Here is an 18,321-nt window from a genome sequence, read left to right as displayed (position 1 = left end):
CCAGACTGCTTGGGGAGCCTTGGGACCTCCAATTGGCTGCTGTAGCTAGCACGCCAGCTCAAGTCCCGCCCCTGGGGAACGAGCGCACTGCTACGGCATCTGTTATTGGCCAACAGGCCTGTCAGCGGCTCTGGCCGCGCCTCACGCAGGCGCCTGCAGTCGCTCCTGAATAAAAAAGCTGCCTGCGTCCTGGTTGGGGGGGTGGGGAGAGGAAAGGGAGAGGGCTAGTGAGGCAGGGATCGAACTAGTAGCTGGCAGCTGGGAGCCCCGCGAAGAAAGCGAGCAAGCTTAGGAAAGCAAGTGAACTAGAGGGAGTAGGGAAGACCGAGATTGACCAGTAGTCAGGCAGGAGGACTGACGCACGCCCGGACAGACAGACTGAGCAGGCGCCAGAGACCCTCTCACGGGTTCCTCCCGCCTTTGCCTTTGAAACCCAGGATTTTGCCCTTTCCGTGGCGCCCGAGAGAATGCTGGACTCTGCCGACTTCAGCGCAAGCTAAGATTTCTCAGCTAGGGAAGAAAGATCAGCCCAATCCCGAGAGGAGGGGAACTAAGCATCCCTATCCCCATTCCCTTCCCCCCACCACCAGACTCAGGCGCCAAACGCAGCCCTTCCCTAACCACCCTACTTCCTCCTCTCCTTTCTAGCATGGTGGCTGTATGGACAGTCTGACAGAACAGAGACTGACATCTCCCAATCTGCCGGCCCCCCACCTAGAACACTACAGTGTTCTGCATTGCACCATGACCCTGGATGTGCAAACTGTAGTTGTTTTTGCCGTGATTGTAGTCCTTCTGCTTGTCAATGTCATACTCATGTTTTTCCTGGGAACGCGCTGAATGGAGTCCAGCCACCTGAGCTGTCACGAACTCTCGCTTTGATTTCATCCCGAGAGCCACCGAGAAAAGAGAGAGAGAGAGAGAGAGAGAGAGAGAGAGAGAGAGAGAGAGAGAAGAGAAGAGAGAGAGAGAGACAGAGACAGAGAGAGAGAGAGAGAGGGAGAGAGAGGGGAGAAAGAGCAAGCTTTCTTACCCAGGGGGGAAAACGTTTTGAGCTTCAACATGGCCTCGCTGTGATATGTATGACGTTGGTATATTATCTCTCCCTAAATCTTTTGCCATGTCTTGTCTTTTAAGTATGCCTTGTGCGTGTAGTTGCTTATTATTGCTTGAGTGAAATTGCCGATGAAGAAATGCTTTCTATTTAAGTGTGCATGCGTGTGCATTCTCCATCTATGTGGCGTTTGTGGAGCAAGCCCTGCGTCCTTAAACAGTGGCTTTGCTGTTTGTGGTTCTTGCCAACTAATTTTCTTGAAAAATACCCTTAAACTCCATCAGTGAATTTTAGTCAAAATTTCTCTCTTGCCATCGGGAGTGCATTTCGGTTTTGGGGGAAAAGGGTTTGTTGAAGAGCATGGTGAATTTTTGGCAATGTAGGAAAGACAGTCTTGCACTGCATATTTAGAGGGGAAAAATCAATTCAAGTAATGGATTTAGGAAAAAATTATTCTTTAGTCTCTAATGAGAGGCAAGAATTTGGGAAGTGATGCGGTGGGATGTCTTGAGCTGGCAGTTGGTGACTGCCCTTTGAATCTCAATTTGCTGTCCAGGGTTCAGGTTCCAATTTGGACAGAAGCCACCTTTAAAACATTTCTTAAAGCATTAAATGCCAATTTCTTTGGGATCATGGAATAATACATAAAAGCATTCTCTAATCTTTTGAATTGGCAAGAGAGGACTTTGACAAGAGCTGTTTGGGCTCCTTTCCCCAAAGATTGAACCCCTGGATTTGAGTTTGGAGATTTTCTCTATGTCTCATCCAAAAAACAAGCTCTTTACCCGCCTTGGTAATAACAGTATTTGGATATGGCTCCTTTGGGGTAATCTCATTTGTAATGTTCTTGAACCACATTTTAAATAGAACTTGATAGCACAGATGAGAAAGTGATGGTGCCATTGTTTGCTTCCTTGTTTGTTACTTTAAGATTAGAGATCTCTCTGAAATATTCCCATAACAAACTAAAAGTATGTAATGTGCTAAATTAAGAGTTTTGAACACCAAAAGAAAAAAAGTTTAGATGGAATGGGATGAGAGCTCAGAAAACATGAGCTGGAAGCAAATTTCCGATTTGAGATAGGTCTGCTTGCCTGTATCAGATGGTAGTGGTCGTGGTTGCTGTTATTATTGCTATTATTATTTTTATATGCTGTTTCCACTGAGAAAGCTCTTGGCAAAGCCAGGAAAAAAATTGTCTCAGATGCCAGTGCGTATAATACTTTTTTTTTCCTCCCCTGCTGATATAGACAGGTTTTCCTCATTCCATTGCTTACCTGACTTGCAATAATGCCATTTCTGGCTCATGTAGCAATGAATCAGGGTGCATACACATCCACACACATGCTTCCCCTACACATCCACACACATGCTCCCCCTACACCCATGTGGGTGGCTGCTCATGTGTGATGTGCAAATCTGTTGGCATTATGCTGTCAAGTTCTATGTCTCGTTGATCGATCTCTTTGGAAATCATTATGAAGGGAGAAGGGCTATAAATGGGACCCTCGGAATTGTCCTGACCATAGGACACAGTATTATTTAATGGTGTCAGATGGGGTTTTGAGCCTCAAAGTAAGTTCTTGTTGACTCAGTTTGGGTGAGAAGCTGAGGTTTGGGGCAGGGGTCTGCTACCATGATGTAAGAATGATCTGGGAAGTTTGCTGGCATTTATTCTCATTAATTGCTCTTTGGTTCTATTGTGTGGACCCTCTGGGTGGAACCAATAACTTCTAAAGGGAATCTCTGTGGGTTATTTTTTTTCTTTGTTAGTGCCAGTGTATTGTTTAAAGCAAGCTTATATCTTGTCTAGGCACTTTGTTTTGAGACAGTGTTGGAGAGTGGAGAAAGGCTCTACAATGGACAGCTGCAGACCTTGCTTTTCTTCATTCAGTGGCTGTTTGACCTTGGTCAATTTGTTTCCTTTTCAACTGGTTTGGGATTCCCTGTAACATTGGCATTTGGGGATGGTTGGAATAGGTGACCTCCAAGTTCTTGCATTCTATCATTTTGAGCACTTGAAGTCAGAGGCAGATGAACTGGAAAGACAAGTGAAAAGGAAAAATGAAAGGTTGAAGGGTGATGGGAGGAAGGAGTGGATATTTGGTTACTGGTGTCTAGAGGATAAGTTTTAACTAAGGGATTTTCCCCTAGCTATATGGACAGGAAACTGGGACTGCACCAAGAGAATGTTTTTAATTTTTTTCTTTTCCCTAAGGGGAAAAAGGGTCTCTAAGGCTAGTATTTGACCCAGGTTAATGACTAAGTAGTGTCACAAAACACTTTTCCCTCCAGGTGCCTGATAGACCTTTTGGCGGAAAGCCTTTGGGATTGTATATTTGTAAGGTGTGTGGATGTGTGTGCACGCCCTTCCGTGTGTATGGGTGCAAACTCCTGAGTGTGGATGCAGGGTAGTGGTGGTAGAAATGAGGAAAGACAGCATTGAGTTCCACAGTTCTGAATGACCTCCTTGTGCTAGGGTCTGTGAGGATTTGACTGGTGCTAGGATGGATTGGATAGGTGTCACTTAGGCCAGTCCTCTTCCCACAACCTAAAACCCCTCAGACTAGAGAGATAGCTTAAATGAGCCCTTCCATCAGTAATTTTAGTTGTCAAAATGGGTTAGCACTTTTTGAATTAACTTATATTTAGGCAAATAAGGGGATGTTGAGCCATATGGCAGGCCACTCTAGAGCAGCCAGAAGGGAGTTTGGGGAGTAGAGAACAAAAGGTGGCAGTGTGACTTTTTACTTGTGTGAATCCTAAAGGTTTGACATTTCTTTTTCAGATATGTGAGGGTATGCAAAAAGAGAAAAGAGTGGGAGAAAATGAGAAATGCAGCCCAGAGGAGTGGAACTGTATGCATTTTGACTTGTCTTTTTTTCTCTCTCTTCTGCCTTCTCTCTTAATATTTCCTCTTCTCCTTTTTCTCCCTCTCCTGACACCACTGCCTCCTTCTCTCCCCTCTCCACTGTAAGTGGGTGAGAAGTAAGGAAAAGAAGAGGACTTTTCCTCTCTGATTTGTCCCAACTTCCTCCTATAAAGCTCCTGATTCCCTTCTCTTCTCTCTGACCCCTTTGAGTAGAGGATAAGCTTTTGCTACTAGGAGGGGCAAAAATCCCAGCTCAGGGATTTTAGCTCCCAGATCCTCACCAAGGAATTAAGAAAATGCCCTCTACTGGTATCCTAGCAATCCCTTCATCACTCAGCACTTGCTGAGCTCCAGAGCTCACCCTTTAAAGGCCCAGGCACCCATAATTCTGGAGAAAGGGTACTGGAGCCCAACAAGAGCTGGAGAAATGCTTTTGGAGGGGCAAAGAAAGAAGATACCCATTGCCTGCAAATGCCTAGAAAACATGTCCATAGAAGGCATACAAAGCCTAGCCTAGTCCAGTCCTGGGGACTATTTATTGGAAGACTCATGGGTTCAAATCCCTCTGCAGTCACTACCCTCTCCTTAACTGAGCCATTTCACTGCATAGCATTAGTGCAAGGAGGTCTGCAGGCTCTGAAAACATTTTTTTCATCTTAACTTTTGGCTGCATCAGGGAGAGGGTGAAGTGATAGCTTGGTGGGAACAAACTGAACAGTGCTTTTCTTCCATTGAGACAGTCTCCATCTGTCACAACCTGCAACATGTGTTTGTGCAGGTTGTGCAGTATGCCCCAATTTTGTTTGTGGCTTGAGGAACCCTGCCTAGCCCAGCTGTAGTATGGAATTTGGTATTTTTTCCCCTTTTGTTTTGATCCAGTAGTTTCTACCTGGGAAAATTGGGAAAGCCAATTTGATTGTGGAGCTAGTGAACAGGGCCTAGCCTGGTTCAGATTTTCTCATCCACTTGTGCGTGTGTGATTAAGCTGCTAGAGAGAAGGATCTCAATAGGCCTGTGGGTGAAGTACTCTTTTGCCCTGTGGTGAGGCCCAGATTGAGAGTGACCAGAGGGCACACTCTGGTGTTGCAGGGATGGAGTCAAAGCATGTCTTCCTCTTTAGCCTTTGTTTGCCATCTCAGCTCTGATACCTTGGCCTGTGGAGTGCTTGCTCTGGGCAGGGACATGAAAATCAAGCCTTTTCTCCCAAAATAAACGCCTAGGCAGAAGACCTCCCACAAGGCATCTGGATCCATCTCCAGTGGCTTTGCCCCAAGAAATGGGATGGAGGGAGGAGGGGAATATTATACTCTCTAGTTTTTATTTCTAGCTCTGCAACTTGTTCTAGGCCAACTGAGTCTCTGGCTTTCCAAGAATCCTTGAGCAAAGCTTAGCTCTTCCAGCATCTGCCCACAGTGTCTCCTTCTGTCCTTAGGTAGATCTAGCTCTCTAGGGTATTTGCTTTATTGTGCTTTGTTTTGGCACCAAAGTACAAAGTAGAAAAACTACAAGGTGGAAGGACCTAGAGGGCAGAGAAGGCTCAGGAAGCAGTCCAAAAGTGACAGTAGTAATCACCCCTTGTCAGCGCATGGGCCTATAGAATTTAAAAAGCAATTTCACATCCTTTCTAATTTAAGCATCACATCAGCCTTATGAAGTGGACAGATGAGGAGAGTAAAAGTCAGTGAGATTGGTGGTATAGTAATGGGTTTGCCTCTCAAATAGGGAGTTGAGAGAGTCAAAGTTGATCATTGCCAGCTAGTCTGATGGTGAAAGGGGTCAGGCAGGGAGGGAGGTGTGTGCGTCATCCCTGAAGTCATACTAGCTTCCTCAGCTACTTACATACATTTTTAGTGTTTTAAAAATAACTTTCATTTGTATAACATTTTTGTACAGAATTCTTTATTCTATAAAATGCTGCCTTTTTGTCTTAAATATTCATCAAAGGATTCTCTTTAGTCTTATGAAAATGCACTATTGGGATCTTCAAGGTGAAAGGCCAGAGTGAATTGCCAAAGCCTAAAATACAGAATGTTTTGAAGGAACTGCAGTTTTCATACAATTGTTCTTCTTTTTGAAGCACTCTGTTTTAAATATTTCTTCAAAAATGTGCTGCCCAGAACTGTTCATGCTACTACAGGTGCCACCTGACCAGGATCAATTACAAAAGGACTGTCTGTGAAATGACTAATACAGCCTTCTATTGATTTTCAACCCCTACTGAACATTCAGATCACTTGGGGGAGTTTTTTAAATACCTGTGCCAGGTCCCCACTCTGAGAGATTTTGATTTAATTTGCATGGGATGGGTCTCAGGCAGCTTTATTATTATTTTTTTTTAATTTAAAGCTCCCAGAGGTGATTCAAATGGTGAGTCAGGATTAAGAGTCACTGCCTTAGTCTTTTTTTTTTTTTTTTTTTTTTTTTTTGAGACAGAGTCTCGCTTTGTTGTCCAGGCTAGGGTGAGTGCCGTGGTGTCAGCCTAGCTCACAGCAACCTCAAACTCCTGGGCTCAAGTGATCCTCCTGCCTCAGTCTCCCGAGTAGCTGGGACTACAGGCATGCGCCACCATGCCCAGCTAATTTTATATATATATATCAGTTGGCCAATTAATTTCTTTCTATTTATAGTAGAGACAGGGTCTCGCTCTTGCTCAGGCTGGTTTTGAACTCCTGACCTTGAGCAATCCGCCCGCCTCAGCCTCCCAAGAGCTAGGATTACAGGCGTGAGCCACAGCGCCCGGCCTTGCCTTAGTCTTTTTTGGGTTTGTATTTCAAACCCTTTCCTATCTAGTCCAGTCCTCTCTTATGAAGTTGGCCTTTTGAACCAAACTTTAGGGTTTTTTTGAACCAAACTTGTTAAATTTTATTTTCTTTGGTTGGTTTGTTATTCTAGCTTTTTTTGGTTTTTAATTTTTTTTTTCATGTCACACAACAGATGAGCAGTCTTTTCTAGCATTGCATTATTTGAAAACTGAATAAGTATCATTCAAGTTGTTGATTCAAAGAAACGTTCACTATGATGAGATTAATGCTAGCTCCTCTGGCACCTCACCAGAGCCCTCTCTTGGAGTTGGGACCTGTTAATTTTTGTGTATATGTGGTCAACCAGTGCAGACTTCATGGGACTGTGCCATTTTCTATTCTACTGAAGTTTAATGATGATAATGTAGCATGATAGATTTGTTGTATGCTTTGTGGGCATCAAGATATGCTAGGTTCATAGCAATCATCTGCCAAGCTGATGGCCCCATCATAAAAAAGAATATAGATTACTTGACATCTATGTCTAGTAAATCTGGTTTGCAGCTTCCAGAGCTCCCTGTTTTCTTTCATTGCCCACAAACTGAATGTTTGTAACTGGCTGAGGGTCAATTCCACAACTGTAGTTTCTGTATATCACTTTCTTTCTCCCTCTTTAGAAATACAGGACATCATGGATATAGCTTTAAAACAGAATATATTTTGTTCTCAAAGAGTTATCTCTGTGCATGTTCCTCTTGTAACTTGGCTGAATTGTTTCCATTAATCCAGTGCTTGTCAGCCTTGGCTGCACATTGGAATCACCTGGAGAGTTAAAAAGATAAACAACAATTCTTAGAATCTCTGGGGGAGATCTGATTGAGTTGGTCATGGTGGGCCCTGGCATCAATATTTTTCTAAAAGTTCCCTGAGGTGATAGGAATGTTGAGCCAGGGGTTGAATGACTCTTATGGAATGGTTCAAAAGAAATGTTAGCTCAGCCTGAGTGTGGCTTATCACACATGTGATTAGGCATTAGGTGAGATTTTTATTGTAGGACTCTGGAGGCCTTGATAAGTTCTAGGGGCTTGTGCCCACTCTAAAAAGAACTCAACCCTAAGGAGTGAGTAGTCTGCAGACCTGTTTGAATTTAAAATAATCAGCTGTGAAATGGTTTGAACCTTTCAGGGAAAAAAAAATTCAGTTACTGCACATTTACTATAATGATGAGGAAGATTTTGCCCATTTACCGGGTGACCTCAGGTAAGTTAATTTTCCCCTCTGAAATTTGGTTTCCTCATCTGCGAATAAGGACAGATGGATTAGATGGCTTCAGAGATTTCTTCTAGCTCTTATAATATGGGCTTACTTTGTGATTAATATTAATAATCAAGATGATTAAAGATATTATTCAAATCTAGAAGATAATCCAAATATCCCCTTGAACATGTTTAGAATGCAAAGGATGATTTTGGGGGTAGGATTTTTGCCTTGCTAATTATATTTGGCTTAGATTTCTTCTAGAACAAGTGAACTACAGGTTGAATTCTTTGAGCACACACTGGCTGCCAATCAGGGAAGGGAGCCATACCATGAATTTAGTAGCAAGGGGATGCCAGGTTGAGATTCAGCTTATTAAAGAGACATATCATATGGATAATTGAGAATTGCCTTTCATAGATACAGAACCAGTCTCACAGGTCTGGGAAAGCCTAAGTGGCAAAGGGGTGGAAGCTTTGACAACCCAGAGCACTTTCCTGCAGCATTTTAAGTAGCCATTCACTTGGTTAATACTACTATTACTATTGATAAGAATTTCTCCAAATAAATTTCCCTATTTATTTCATTGGCTCCTTCCCCAAACCTAGAAGTACTTAAGAAAAGTTAGGCTCAAAGAGATTAAGCAACTTACTTAAGGTCACACAGTCAGGTAGTGGTAGCGAACCCAAGCTTCTTGACAGTACGTCCTGCAGTGCTTCTGGTGTAGCCTGTATAGTGGACTCTGCGGTCAGGATACAGTCATGATTCTTGGAGAATTAAAGGGGTTCCACGGACGTAGAGCAGTACTCAGGAACAATCTTTGAAGAGAGGAGCAGAGGAGGAGCAACCTGGAAGAAGAAGAAAGGTTTAGAGAGGGGTGTGTATGAGGTCAGTTCTTTCTTGCCCTTATTACTCTTTTGTGCTAATTGCAGGACCCTGATGAGAATTGGTTGCAATTGGTTGCAAGGTTGAGAGTTGGTAGCAGAGAAGAAGGAAAGTTGTGCTCACATTGTAGAAGGATAATGTATGGAAAACAGACTTGCAGTAGGAGAAAAAACACTGAAAAATGTCTAAGTTGGCCTGGTATTAAGCCCTGGCTCTGTACCTACCTTGCTGCCAGATCTTGATGAAAGGCTTTCCCACTTAGGCCTCAGTTTCCATGTAACATGGAAGTGAGGAGTTGGTTTCAGTAGAAGAACTATATCCTCAAAAGAAATTTTAGCTAGAAGCATCTATATAAAACAGAAAAAAGCATAGCTTGTCTTGTTGAAATGGGCCTGGGCCAGGGGTGGAAGACAGAATCTAAAGTTCCAGGCAACCATCTCGTCTATGTAAATTTTAGTAACTAGGGTAATTGGAGTTAGGACAGTAGAGGTGACTCTCCTGAGCTCAGCCATACTGCTTGGGAGATAGCATATCCTTGGATGGGGCTTTGTGGTGGGGGTGGATCTTTCATTTAAGTGGCCAGGATTCACAGAGAATCACTTAGGGACAGATATTAAAGTACTTAGTATGGCACACTGCCCCAATTCCTTGTTCTCAAGTGAGAAAACTAAGGCACAAAAGGGGAAGAGGACTTATCCGAGGTTTCAGTGATAGACCCGGGATCTTGACTCCTTAAATCATGCCCTTGCCTGCTGTAACCTGCTTTCTCCCCTACAGGGTCCTGGCTCTAGACTCCCTTGGCTGGATCAGGGACCTAAATGCTCTTTCAGGTTTGGTTGGAAAAAGCGAGCTGAAAGACTGGGAGAACAAGAGCATTATATAACCTCCTAGAGGGAGAGCAGGCCTGTCAGCAGCCCTTGGGGTGCCAGGGAGTGGGATAAGGGTAGAGGGAACACAGAGTCACCTGTAGGCCACATTAGTTCTCCTGAGGCAGGGAGCTATAGAGGCAGCCCTGTGAAGAGTGGCCATCTACCCTCAGGGCCCAGAGGAGTCCAGTACCGCACATCTATAACCAGCTCTGGGAATGGCTCTGGCAGCTGATTTCTCTGCCTGCCTGTCTTCATTAGAGGAGAGAAAGCCATGAACCTCTATGCCCAGCTGGCTGCAGAAAGGATGTGCTAAGAGAACCCACCCCCAACCCCTCAGAATGTAGTGCCTAAAGGCAGCAGCTACTTTTAGCTTTACCTCCCACAGCCTCTCTTCCACCCACTTTGTTTCTGCCCCCTCCCTCTGTGAATTGTGCAGGCTGGAAAGAGGGCCAGGGAGTGGGTGCCTTGGCATTGGGAGAGAGGCACAGAAAGAGTCAGGCATCTCTAGGAGGGATTCTAATAAGCCTGGCATAAAGGAAGGACTCAGAACCAAGGCAAAATGTTGAGACTGCTTTGTACTTAGGACCCAAAGGGAGTGGAGGAATTTTTAAATTTCCTTTGGCCCTTGCAACCAGCTGAGGTGCTTGTCTTGTGAATCCAGATTGTACTGCAGGAGTCAGGAAGATTTATTGAACAGAACATGCATACGCTCTGCTTGGGTTAAGAGGAAAACAGGCTGGGTGTGGTGGCTCATGCTTATAATCCTAGCACTCTGGGAAGCCAAGATGGGGGCGTTGCTTGAGCTCAGGAGTTCAAGACCAGCCTGAGCAAGAATGAAACCCCATCTCTACTAAAAATAGAAAAAATAGCCAGGTGTTGTGTCGCATGCCTGTAGTCTCAGCTACTCAGAAGGCCGAGATAAGACGATTGCTTGAGCCCAGGAGTTTGAGGTTGCTGTGAGCTATGATGGTGCCACTGCATTCTACCCAGGGCAACATAGTGAGACTCTGTCTCAAAAGAAAAAGGGAAAACAGCAGGGGCTAGTAGATACTCACTTGGTTGTTTGATTCTCCCTCTTGAATAGTGTCTTATGCTTTTTAGCGGGTTTTGCACCTTTTCTCACTTTGTGTTCTCTGTGGCCCTGTGAAGTAGGTAGAGTGGGGATTATGTCCATTTCAAAGATGAGAAAAATGAGGCTGAAGGACCTATTTTCATATAGCTGCTTCCAGCCTGGTCTTCTGGGCTTAAGCTCTAGAAGTTATAGTGCCATTTAAAGTCATTCCAGAGAGCTGTATCTTCTAGAAAAGGGATTCTAGATCTGTTCTGAGTCTATTCTCATTGTAGAAGCTGGGGAGCTAGGGAACTAGGCCTATAGAAAAAAAAGGACTTGCCCAAGGAAACACAGTACGGTTGTAGTAGTGCTGGAGCTAGAACATTGCCTGGCAAAGTTGTGAGTTCCTGGACCTATGAAATATGCAAGCCACCATGGTCTTTTAGGGGTAGTTCGGGAAACTAGTATGGGTGTGATGGAAAGGAAAATGTCAGTGAACTAGGAGTTTGTCATTTTTCTGTTCCGCGACCTTACGCAAGTTGCTTAGCCTCTCTGACTTGGTTTTCTTTTCTGTAAATTGGGGCTCATGATCCCCGAGAACCCTCTGAGGCAGAAATCTTCTGTGCGTGATTGCCACAGTGGAGGGGGCCTAACATTCAAGTAGGCTCGATGTTAGGTTTGGTTGAATAAAAGACATACACGTGAATAAAGAAGGGCTGCAAATATGAAGTCAGTTGCTAGGTGACCTTGAACAAATCCCATTGTCTCTGTACCTCACTTTTCTTTGTCATAGCATTGAAGACTCCTTTTTTTACTTCTCTCTCTTGGAAGAAAAAAGGCCCTATGACCAAGTCTATGTCTTCTGTGCTTGGTGGGAAGCTGTTCTTTTTTTTCTAATAAGTTTTATTTACTTCCATCTTCATTCCCCATGCAGTCATACACATGTTGCTATGAATAGCAGACTAGCTTTCTCTCTCCCAATCTCCTGCAAAGCTAAAAGAAGAGCTTGGAAGAAAGCCAAAATTAATTGTGTTTTTATTTAGCACCTTCTCAAGTCCATCAAGCTAGAAACCACCTAGGCACTTGACAATTAAAAAACAATTCTTGGCCCCTTGGTCCTTGGCTAGGATTTATGATGAGTATTACTGGGTTTTTATGATATGATTAAGAGTTGTTTCAGAAATTGTAGGCTCTTGACCAATGACCTGCATAGAACAAGTAACATTCTTTACTTTGATATGCATCATTTTGTTTGGAAACATCTCACTACTCTGAGGGTGGGGCAAGAAGATAAGGGCTATTGTATAGTCTTCTGTTCCTGACTCATTGGTCTTTTCTTCATGACCATATGAGGTGGGCAAGGCCAAGATTATTCTTCCTCATTTTTTGCTGAAAAACTATCTTTATGATAAGGAAAATACATAGTAAAACAGAGCTAGAAGGTGGTAGGGGTGGAAGATATGGAAAAATGTAATCACCAAACAAGCTGCCCAAAACATGGCTTTCTGCTATGTAGGAAAATGATTTGGTCCTCATCTCATCTGCCTCTCTTGATGCAAATAAACTTTCTCTTGGCAGGACTGTGCCAGGAGCCCCATTTTACAATCTGTTCTCTTCCTGGGAACTTGAGAAAAGTTCTCAGGTTATCAAGATATAGAAGATAGTATGGAGAAAGAAAGGATGTCATAGCCCCAGTGCTTTACCCATGCCTGTGGAGCTGTCCCCAGCCCCATCCCACTGTATTTGTTGGTGCCAAATACACGAACTCTATGACATTGGGACAACTTAGGCAGCAGTACACTGAGCAATGAGGCTGTGTTGATGAGGAAGTGAGCATCATCATACTTGGTGTAGAAGCTGACCAGTAGGAAGAGCACAATAGGAGGAGAGATGCTGAGGAACTTGAGGGAAAAGGTAAACTGGAGCCCATAGTCCATCTGCTCCCAATGTGTCAGTAGCCAAGCCCTATCCTTGGTCAAGGGTCTGAAAAGGTGTCCCTTTCACCATGCGTATGAAGACATACATTGCCAAGTTATGGATGACATTGGTCAGGGTCAAGACAACAGGAATGCTGAAGAAGGGAATGCTGAGTAGAACAACATGCAGCAGTCCTACCAAGATGATGCAGGCAAGCCAGATGCCCCAGATATTCATCACTTGAGTGTTGGGGTTTACTTCACTGTGTGCCATCCCCACATTCATCTTGCCAGTTTCAGAAGCCTGTCTGGCTAGGGGCATGTCTCTTGCTTTCACACTTTTGGTCTCGTATTCTCCCCATTTTATGACAGAGAATTTATTTGATTGACTCAGGTCAGTCCTGCTTCTTGCTGGCTAGGAAGAGCATAGAATATGGAGTTAGCTGCTACCAACTCACTGGTGTGGCTTTGGGCAAGGAGTTTATTCTGAAGATACCTTCTGTACTTTGCTTCTGTCTAAGTCTTATTACAAAAATTAGTCAAGAAAGCAGAGAGAACTAGACAGGTACCACTAGATAACTCTGGCCAGGTTGGCAGTGAACCATTAGTTGGTACTTTGGATGCATCTGCGGGACCTATAATAATTTCATCTGGCTTCATGTTGTCCAGAGATACATGATAGGCCTTGGTGAATGAAGAAAAGTGGTCCTAGATTCTGTAGCCCTTTGTGCCCTTCTTAGTTTGGATGTTTTCTCTGTGGATTTATCTGATCGTGTTCTTTTAGGGCTTGAGTCTAAAAACTGGCTGAGTACCATTACCACTTTCCATAGTCCTCCCAAAGGATGGGGACGATGATTTGGATAAACCACATGTTATTTTGCCTGGACTTTGGTGAAGATTGTATGCCTTTGAGGCTATGTGTTTATTCCTTTTATTCCAATTGGCTTGGGCCCCTGGGAAAATGAGTGTAAGGAGACAAGTGTAAGGAGATAACCAATGGCTTGCTGAGGACTAGAGGGGACCTAAATGAGATGAGACATTTGCAGGTGCTAATCCATGTGTGCATATCTGTGCACTGACTCTTTGTGGTGGTGGTTGGCAGGGGGAACCAGAATTTGTCCATGGAGCTTAAAAGGCTGAAAAGTCACTGGATATGAAAGAGAAAGAATCCATACATTGAGCCTACTCTCTTATGGAACTGCTAGGGAAACTGAAGCCTAGGGAGAGGCAGGGCCTTGCTCAAAATCTCAGAATTGGTCTTTGATCTTTATCCTGTTTCTCTATTAAGCTCTTGGCTACTTGACCTCATAGTTGTGAGCTCTTTAGATGAAGAGAATGGTGGCTAAGCTTTTTGGGAAAAGCACCTATGGTTACCACATTCAGGAAGTGACAGGGATAAAATTTGAACCCACGTCTTTTGTCCTGCTTAGGAGCAGATTGACCCAGGCTTGAAGGAAAGCTGTTAGAAACAAATTTTGGGGTTGTTTCGGGGAGAATTGGTTCAGACTTGCTATCTATCCATGCCCTTTGCCCATACCTACATGTATACATACATGATAGGTCATGTGTAATGCACACTTATATATACTCAGACACATGGGGTATATTTGGGACACACATAGGACACACAGGTGGGGCATACTTTCACATTGACATAGCACACACGGTTAAGCATGGGTCACACTCACACTTGAACGTTCTCAGCACAGGCAGGTTACAGGGACACACATGAGGCATGCATGTGCACATTTGCATGTGTGAATACACATGGATGCATATAAGACACAGCTGCACCCACATACATAGGGGTATGCTGAGATGCACACTTAGATATACTCTTATGCCTAGGACATGCACTCATATCCCTGAAATACATACTACTAAGGACATACTTAGACAAACAACACTCCCCCCATGAAACACCCAAGTGCCCCACATACCCCTATGGGACATGCCCTATCCCCTAGTTCCAGCCAGCTGTTTCTTTCTTCTAAGTGGGCATGATGGAGCACTGGCCCTAGCTGGTGGGCCTTTATCAATTTTCTCTGGCTCCCCTTACCTTTATCTCTGAATTCAAGCTTGAGAGGGCAGTGTACTCAGTAATAAAATGGATGTTCAAGATGGCATGTGTTGTAGCAGGCTCTGCAAAGCATACAGGGATCAGAACTAAGCCCTCATATGTGAGTTAACAGTCAGATGTGGAAGAATGGAGAAAACAAATTGACACTGATAAATGCAGAAAGCCTGAGCCTGCTCTTTATTCCTCTAGTCCATTTACAAACCATTATGTAGTGACATGATTGTGAAGCAATGTCCCAGAAAACCTCAAGTAACTAAATATTAAAGTTCATTTTTCTTGGAAATGAAATAACAACTTGGAGCAGAGCAAGTATACCTAAATTGTGGGTGGGAGGTGTGAGGGGAAGTGGTAGAATGTATAATGAGAGACCCCTTTGAGCAGTGGACTAACCTCTCCTGGATTAATGGTGGCCCAAGACCAGCCAAATCCTCAGTGACCATAGCCCAGCCCTTAGGCACAGAAGCTTGGGCCATCTGGCCCCACTAATGAGTGCCTGCTATTTTTAGAGTTCCTCAAGCTGGAAACCAGGTCATGGTGTCCTGGGGAAGCCTTTTTCTGGCCCTTGGTACCAAAGGCTGGAACTAGAAGAAATGGATCTGGGAGAAGGATGGGGACTAGGGAGACAGGTAGCCAAAGTATGCCAGGCTTGCATACGAGCAACAGCCTCAGAGCCTCAGTGAGTTACTCTTGACTGAGACAGCCTCATGCCTGGTTCTCAGCTTTGGACTTGAAGTCAACAAATATGAGTTCCAGTTGCTACTTTGCCTCTTTAGGTGTGCCTCAGTCAGGTTCCCCTCTCGCGTCTGTGTCTTATTTGGTATATTGGTGAAACAGCCACTATTGCCCCCAGATGATGGCTGATGGCAAGGATCAGATAGTCTAAAAGTTGAGAAAATGCTTTGCAGATGCACTTTTTCTCCACCCACAAAGCTGTATCTTTCCTATGCCTAAGCTGGATTCAGTGCCTGCCAGCAATTGAACCTGACCCCTATCTGAGTAGCCGTAGAAAGAAAAGGCCAAAGAGGAGGCCAGAGGAAGACACCCTTATGAAGTCAGGTTGGTCAAAGTCATGCTGAGGTCACCCCCACCCATATAGGTACTTTTCAATTCTAGGTCAGTCCTTCTGGAAAAGAAAACAGGTCTGCAGCATTTAGGTGGACAGATAGGTTGGGCTCCTCAGGAACCCTAGGTGAGGGAAGGGGAGGCATCAGGAGCAGGGACTTCTTCCTAAACTAGGAAAACAAGGCCAGGGTGCCTGTACTTGCCACTTGCCAGAGGAAGCAGCCTGAAGTGCCAGCACTGGCCCTGAGAGAGTACCTTATTCTAAGTGTTTGTGCTCATGGACATTGTATTTGCTTTTGTCAATGGAAAAAAGCCAAACTCTGTAAAATAATTTTAAAGAGATTTATTCTGAGCCAAATTTGAGAACCATGACTTGGAGCCACTCCCAAGAGGCCTTGGGCAAGTGGACTTGATGTGACTGGGTTACAGTTTGGTTTTTATACATTTCAGGGAGACAGGGGTTACAGGTAAAGTCATAAATCAATACATGGGAGGCATATATTGGCTTGGCCCAAAAAGATGGGACATCTCGAAGGCGGGCTTACAGGTTATAGGTAGGTTTAAAGATTCTTTGGATTGTAATTGGTTAAAGACATGAAGCTTTGTCTAAAGGCTTGGAATGTTTTAACATAAGGAGCTGTTATCAGAGATAAGTCACTGGATATAGATATGTTGTGTAAATTGAGGACCTGCAGATTTGTCTTGCATACCCTTGGGCTATTAATGGGTTACAAAGGAGGTCTCCAACAAGGGAGGGGGGCATGATGAGGCCTGTCTGACCTCCCTCCTCCAGGCAGAAGATTTAGTTATAGGATATTCCTTTGGCCATTAGGGGGTCCATTCAGTCAGCTGATGGGGCTGTGAGCCTTAAAATTTTATTTTAGTTCACACTTTGTTGAGAGGAACAAGACTATGTAGCTTAGGTTTTCTCTCACCCCAGACATTGTGGGCTAAGTTCTCCCAAGCCTCAGTTTTCTGGTATGTAATATGGGCTTAACTATAACATCTCATGGGAGTGTTGGGTGCAAGAATTCATTGCAACAAAGGATGTGAAAAGTATTTTGTAAAATGTTGAACATGTGTTGCTGCTGTTTGGATTATTGAGATTTCATCCAGGTAGTTTGGAGGTAATCAAGAAACTTGTCTTCATTTTATTTCAACCCCTCTTCCCCATAGCATTCTTTTAAGCTATTATTATTTCCATTTTACAGATGGGGATACTGAGGCTCAGGAAAGGGAAAGATAAGCATGAGGACATAGGATTAGTAGTAGTAGATTCAGGACTAGAAGCCATGCCTTTGTTTTCTCATCCCAATGTACTCTTTATGGCCCCAGGCTGCCACCCAACTAATTCTAGTGCTAAGGGAAGCACCAGCGACAGCTCAAGGAAATATATGTAAAAACTTAAATTTTTCTCAGACAGCGACAGGGGATTCTCTGGGGTCCATCCTTCCTCAGCAGTGCCTCTGCTTGTTTATGAGAGACATGCTGATTGACCCTTCTTCCTCCCTCCCACAGCAGCTCCTGTTCCACTTGTCTCCTGCATGTTGGAAGCAGTAAAGTGTTAGAGAAGATGTTAAGCTGTTGTGAATGGGAATTGTGCTGCCTGTTTAAGCCACTTCAGGAAGATCCTGGGAGGCATTTGATCCATGTTGGCCATTCCCACTTCCTCTAAGCTTCCTGCATATAGAAGCCCTATCTGGCAGACCTGCCTAAAGAGTAGGCTGAAAGAGATCTGGGGAAATGTTTGAGGGCCTTGATCTATGGAGGATTTCGCCAACTCTTGAGGGATAAGATTGTGGAAATCCAAGAACCAAAGCTGAGAGAATCCTTGGAGGCCATCTAGGCTGACTCTCACCTGGCCTCAAGGTGAACATTAAAACCCAGTGGGGCTTACTTTTTCTTCCTTAGTGTGCTCTTCCTTTGTACACCACAGCCTCTTGAGGTGGGCCAGATTTCCTAGAGTTTTTCTAGCTTGCTTATTTTTGCTGTTCTGAGCCCTGAAGAAGGGAGAGTAGGTACATTGAGATAGAATGGTGAGAGGAAACAGATGGAGGAATGTGGGACTCAGGCCTTGAGCACTAGGAATTGGTGGGAGAGGTCCTTTGTGTCTCTCTTCTTTGGTCCTAATGCAAAATGACTGCAGTACTGCCCCTTCTGTGGAATTCTACAAGCAAAAGGGTGTGGGATGGAGGAAAAAAGGGTAAAGGCACCTTTTCTTCAAGTTTGAAAGCCAGAGAGGTGGATAGGTGGATAGGGTGGATAGCTTAGCCACCATAGCCCTGCCAGGAAGCAACCACATAGTTTCCCAAACTCACCTGACCCTGGATACTTCATTTTTAAATTTTTATTTTTGAATAGGAAATACATTCACATGGTTCAAAATTCAAAAGGTCCAAGAGGGTGCACAGTGAAAAGTCTCCCTCCCACTCCTTGCCTTTCATCCACCCAGCTTCTTTCTGCAGAGGCCACCAGTGAGTCCTTAGGGAAAAATCTATGGATATATAAGCAAATATGAATATATTCCTTTTTGT

At 44.1% G+C, this 18,321-nt stretch overlaps 2 protein-coding genes and 1 pseudogene across 5 annotated transcripts in view; 2 read left to right on the top strand and 1 right to left on the bottom strand.

Annotated features, from left to right (window-relative positions):
* The window catches only part of ARHGEF9 (Cdc42 guanine nucleotide exchange factor 9), a 241,991-nt gene that overhangs the window by 24,850 nt on the left and 198,820 nt on the right, over window positions 1-18,321 (top strand). Inside the window, exon 1 of one of the 4 annotated variants that reach the window (XM_012739110.3) lies at window positions 990-1,080. The exons of 1 other annotated variant lie outside the window; for it this stretch is intronic. Coding sequence is in view for 2 of the 3 variants with exons in the window: in XM_012739109.3 (XP_012594563.1) it covers window positions 1,079-1,087 (9 nt within the window). In the remaining variant the exon portion in view is untranslated. Of the gene's footprint in view, window positions 1-989; window positions 1,092-18,321 lie in introns of those variants that run through there. 2 more of the 4 variants (XM_012739109.3, XM_020284847.2) reach the window with 2 other exon arrangements.
* Window positions 202-840, top strand: LOC142866171 (uncharacterized). Its single transcript, XM_075999694.1, has one exon. It carries the CDS (start codon window positions 661-663, stop codon window positions 838-840), a length of 180 nt encoding a protein of 59 aa, XP_075855809.1. The 5' UTR covers window positions 202-660.
* On the bottom strand, window positions 8,701-12,931 carry LOC142866172 (ORM1-like protein 2 pseudogene; annotated as a pseudogene).

Source organism: Microcebus murinus, unplaced genomic scaffold (genome assembly GCF_040939455.1).
Source record: "Microcebus murinus isolate Inina unplaced genomic scaffold, M.murinus_Inina_mat1.0 scaf001_hap2_Mmur4.0, whole genome shotgun sequence".
Lineage (NCBI taxonomy): Eukaryota > Metazoa > Chordata > Mammalia > Primates > Cheirogaleidae > Microcebus > Microcebus murinus.
Note: the sequence above shows the minus strand (reverse complement) of the source record. Positions and strands in the feature narration are given on the sequence as shown.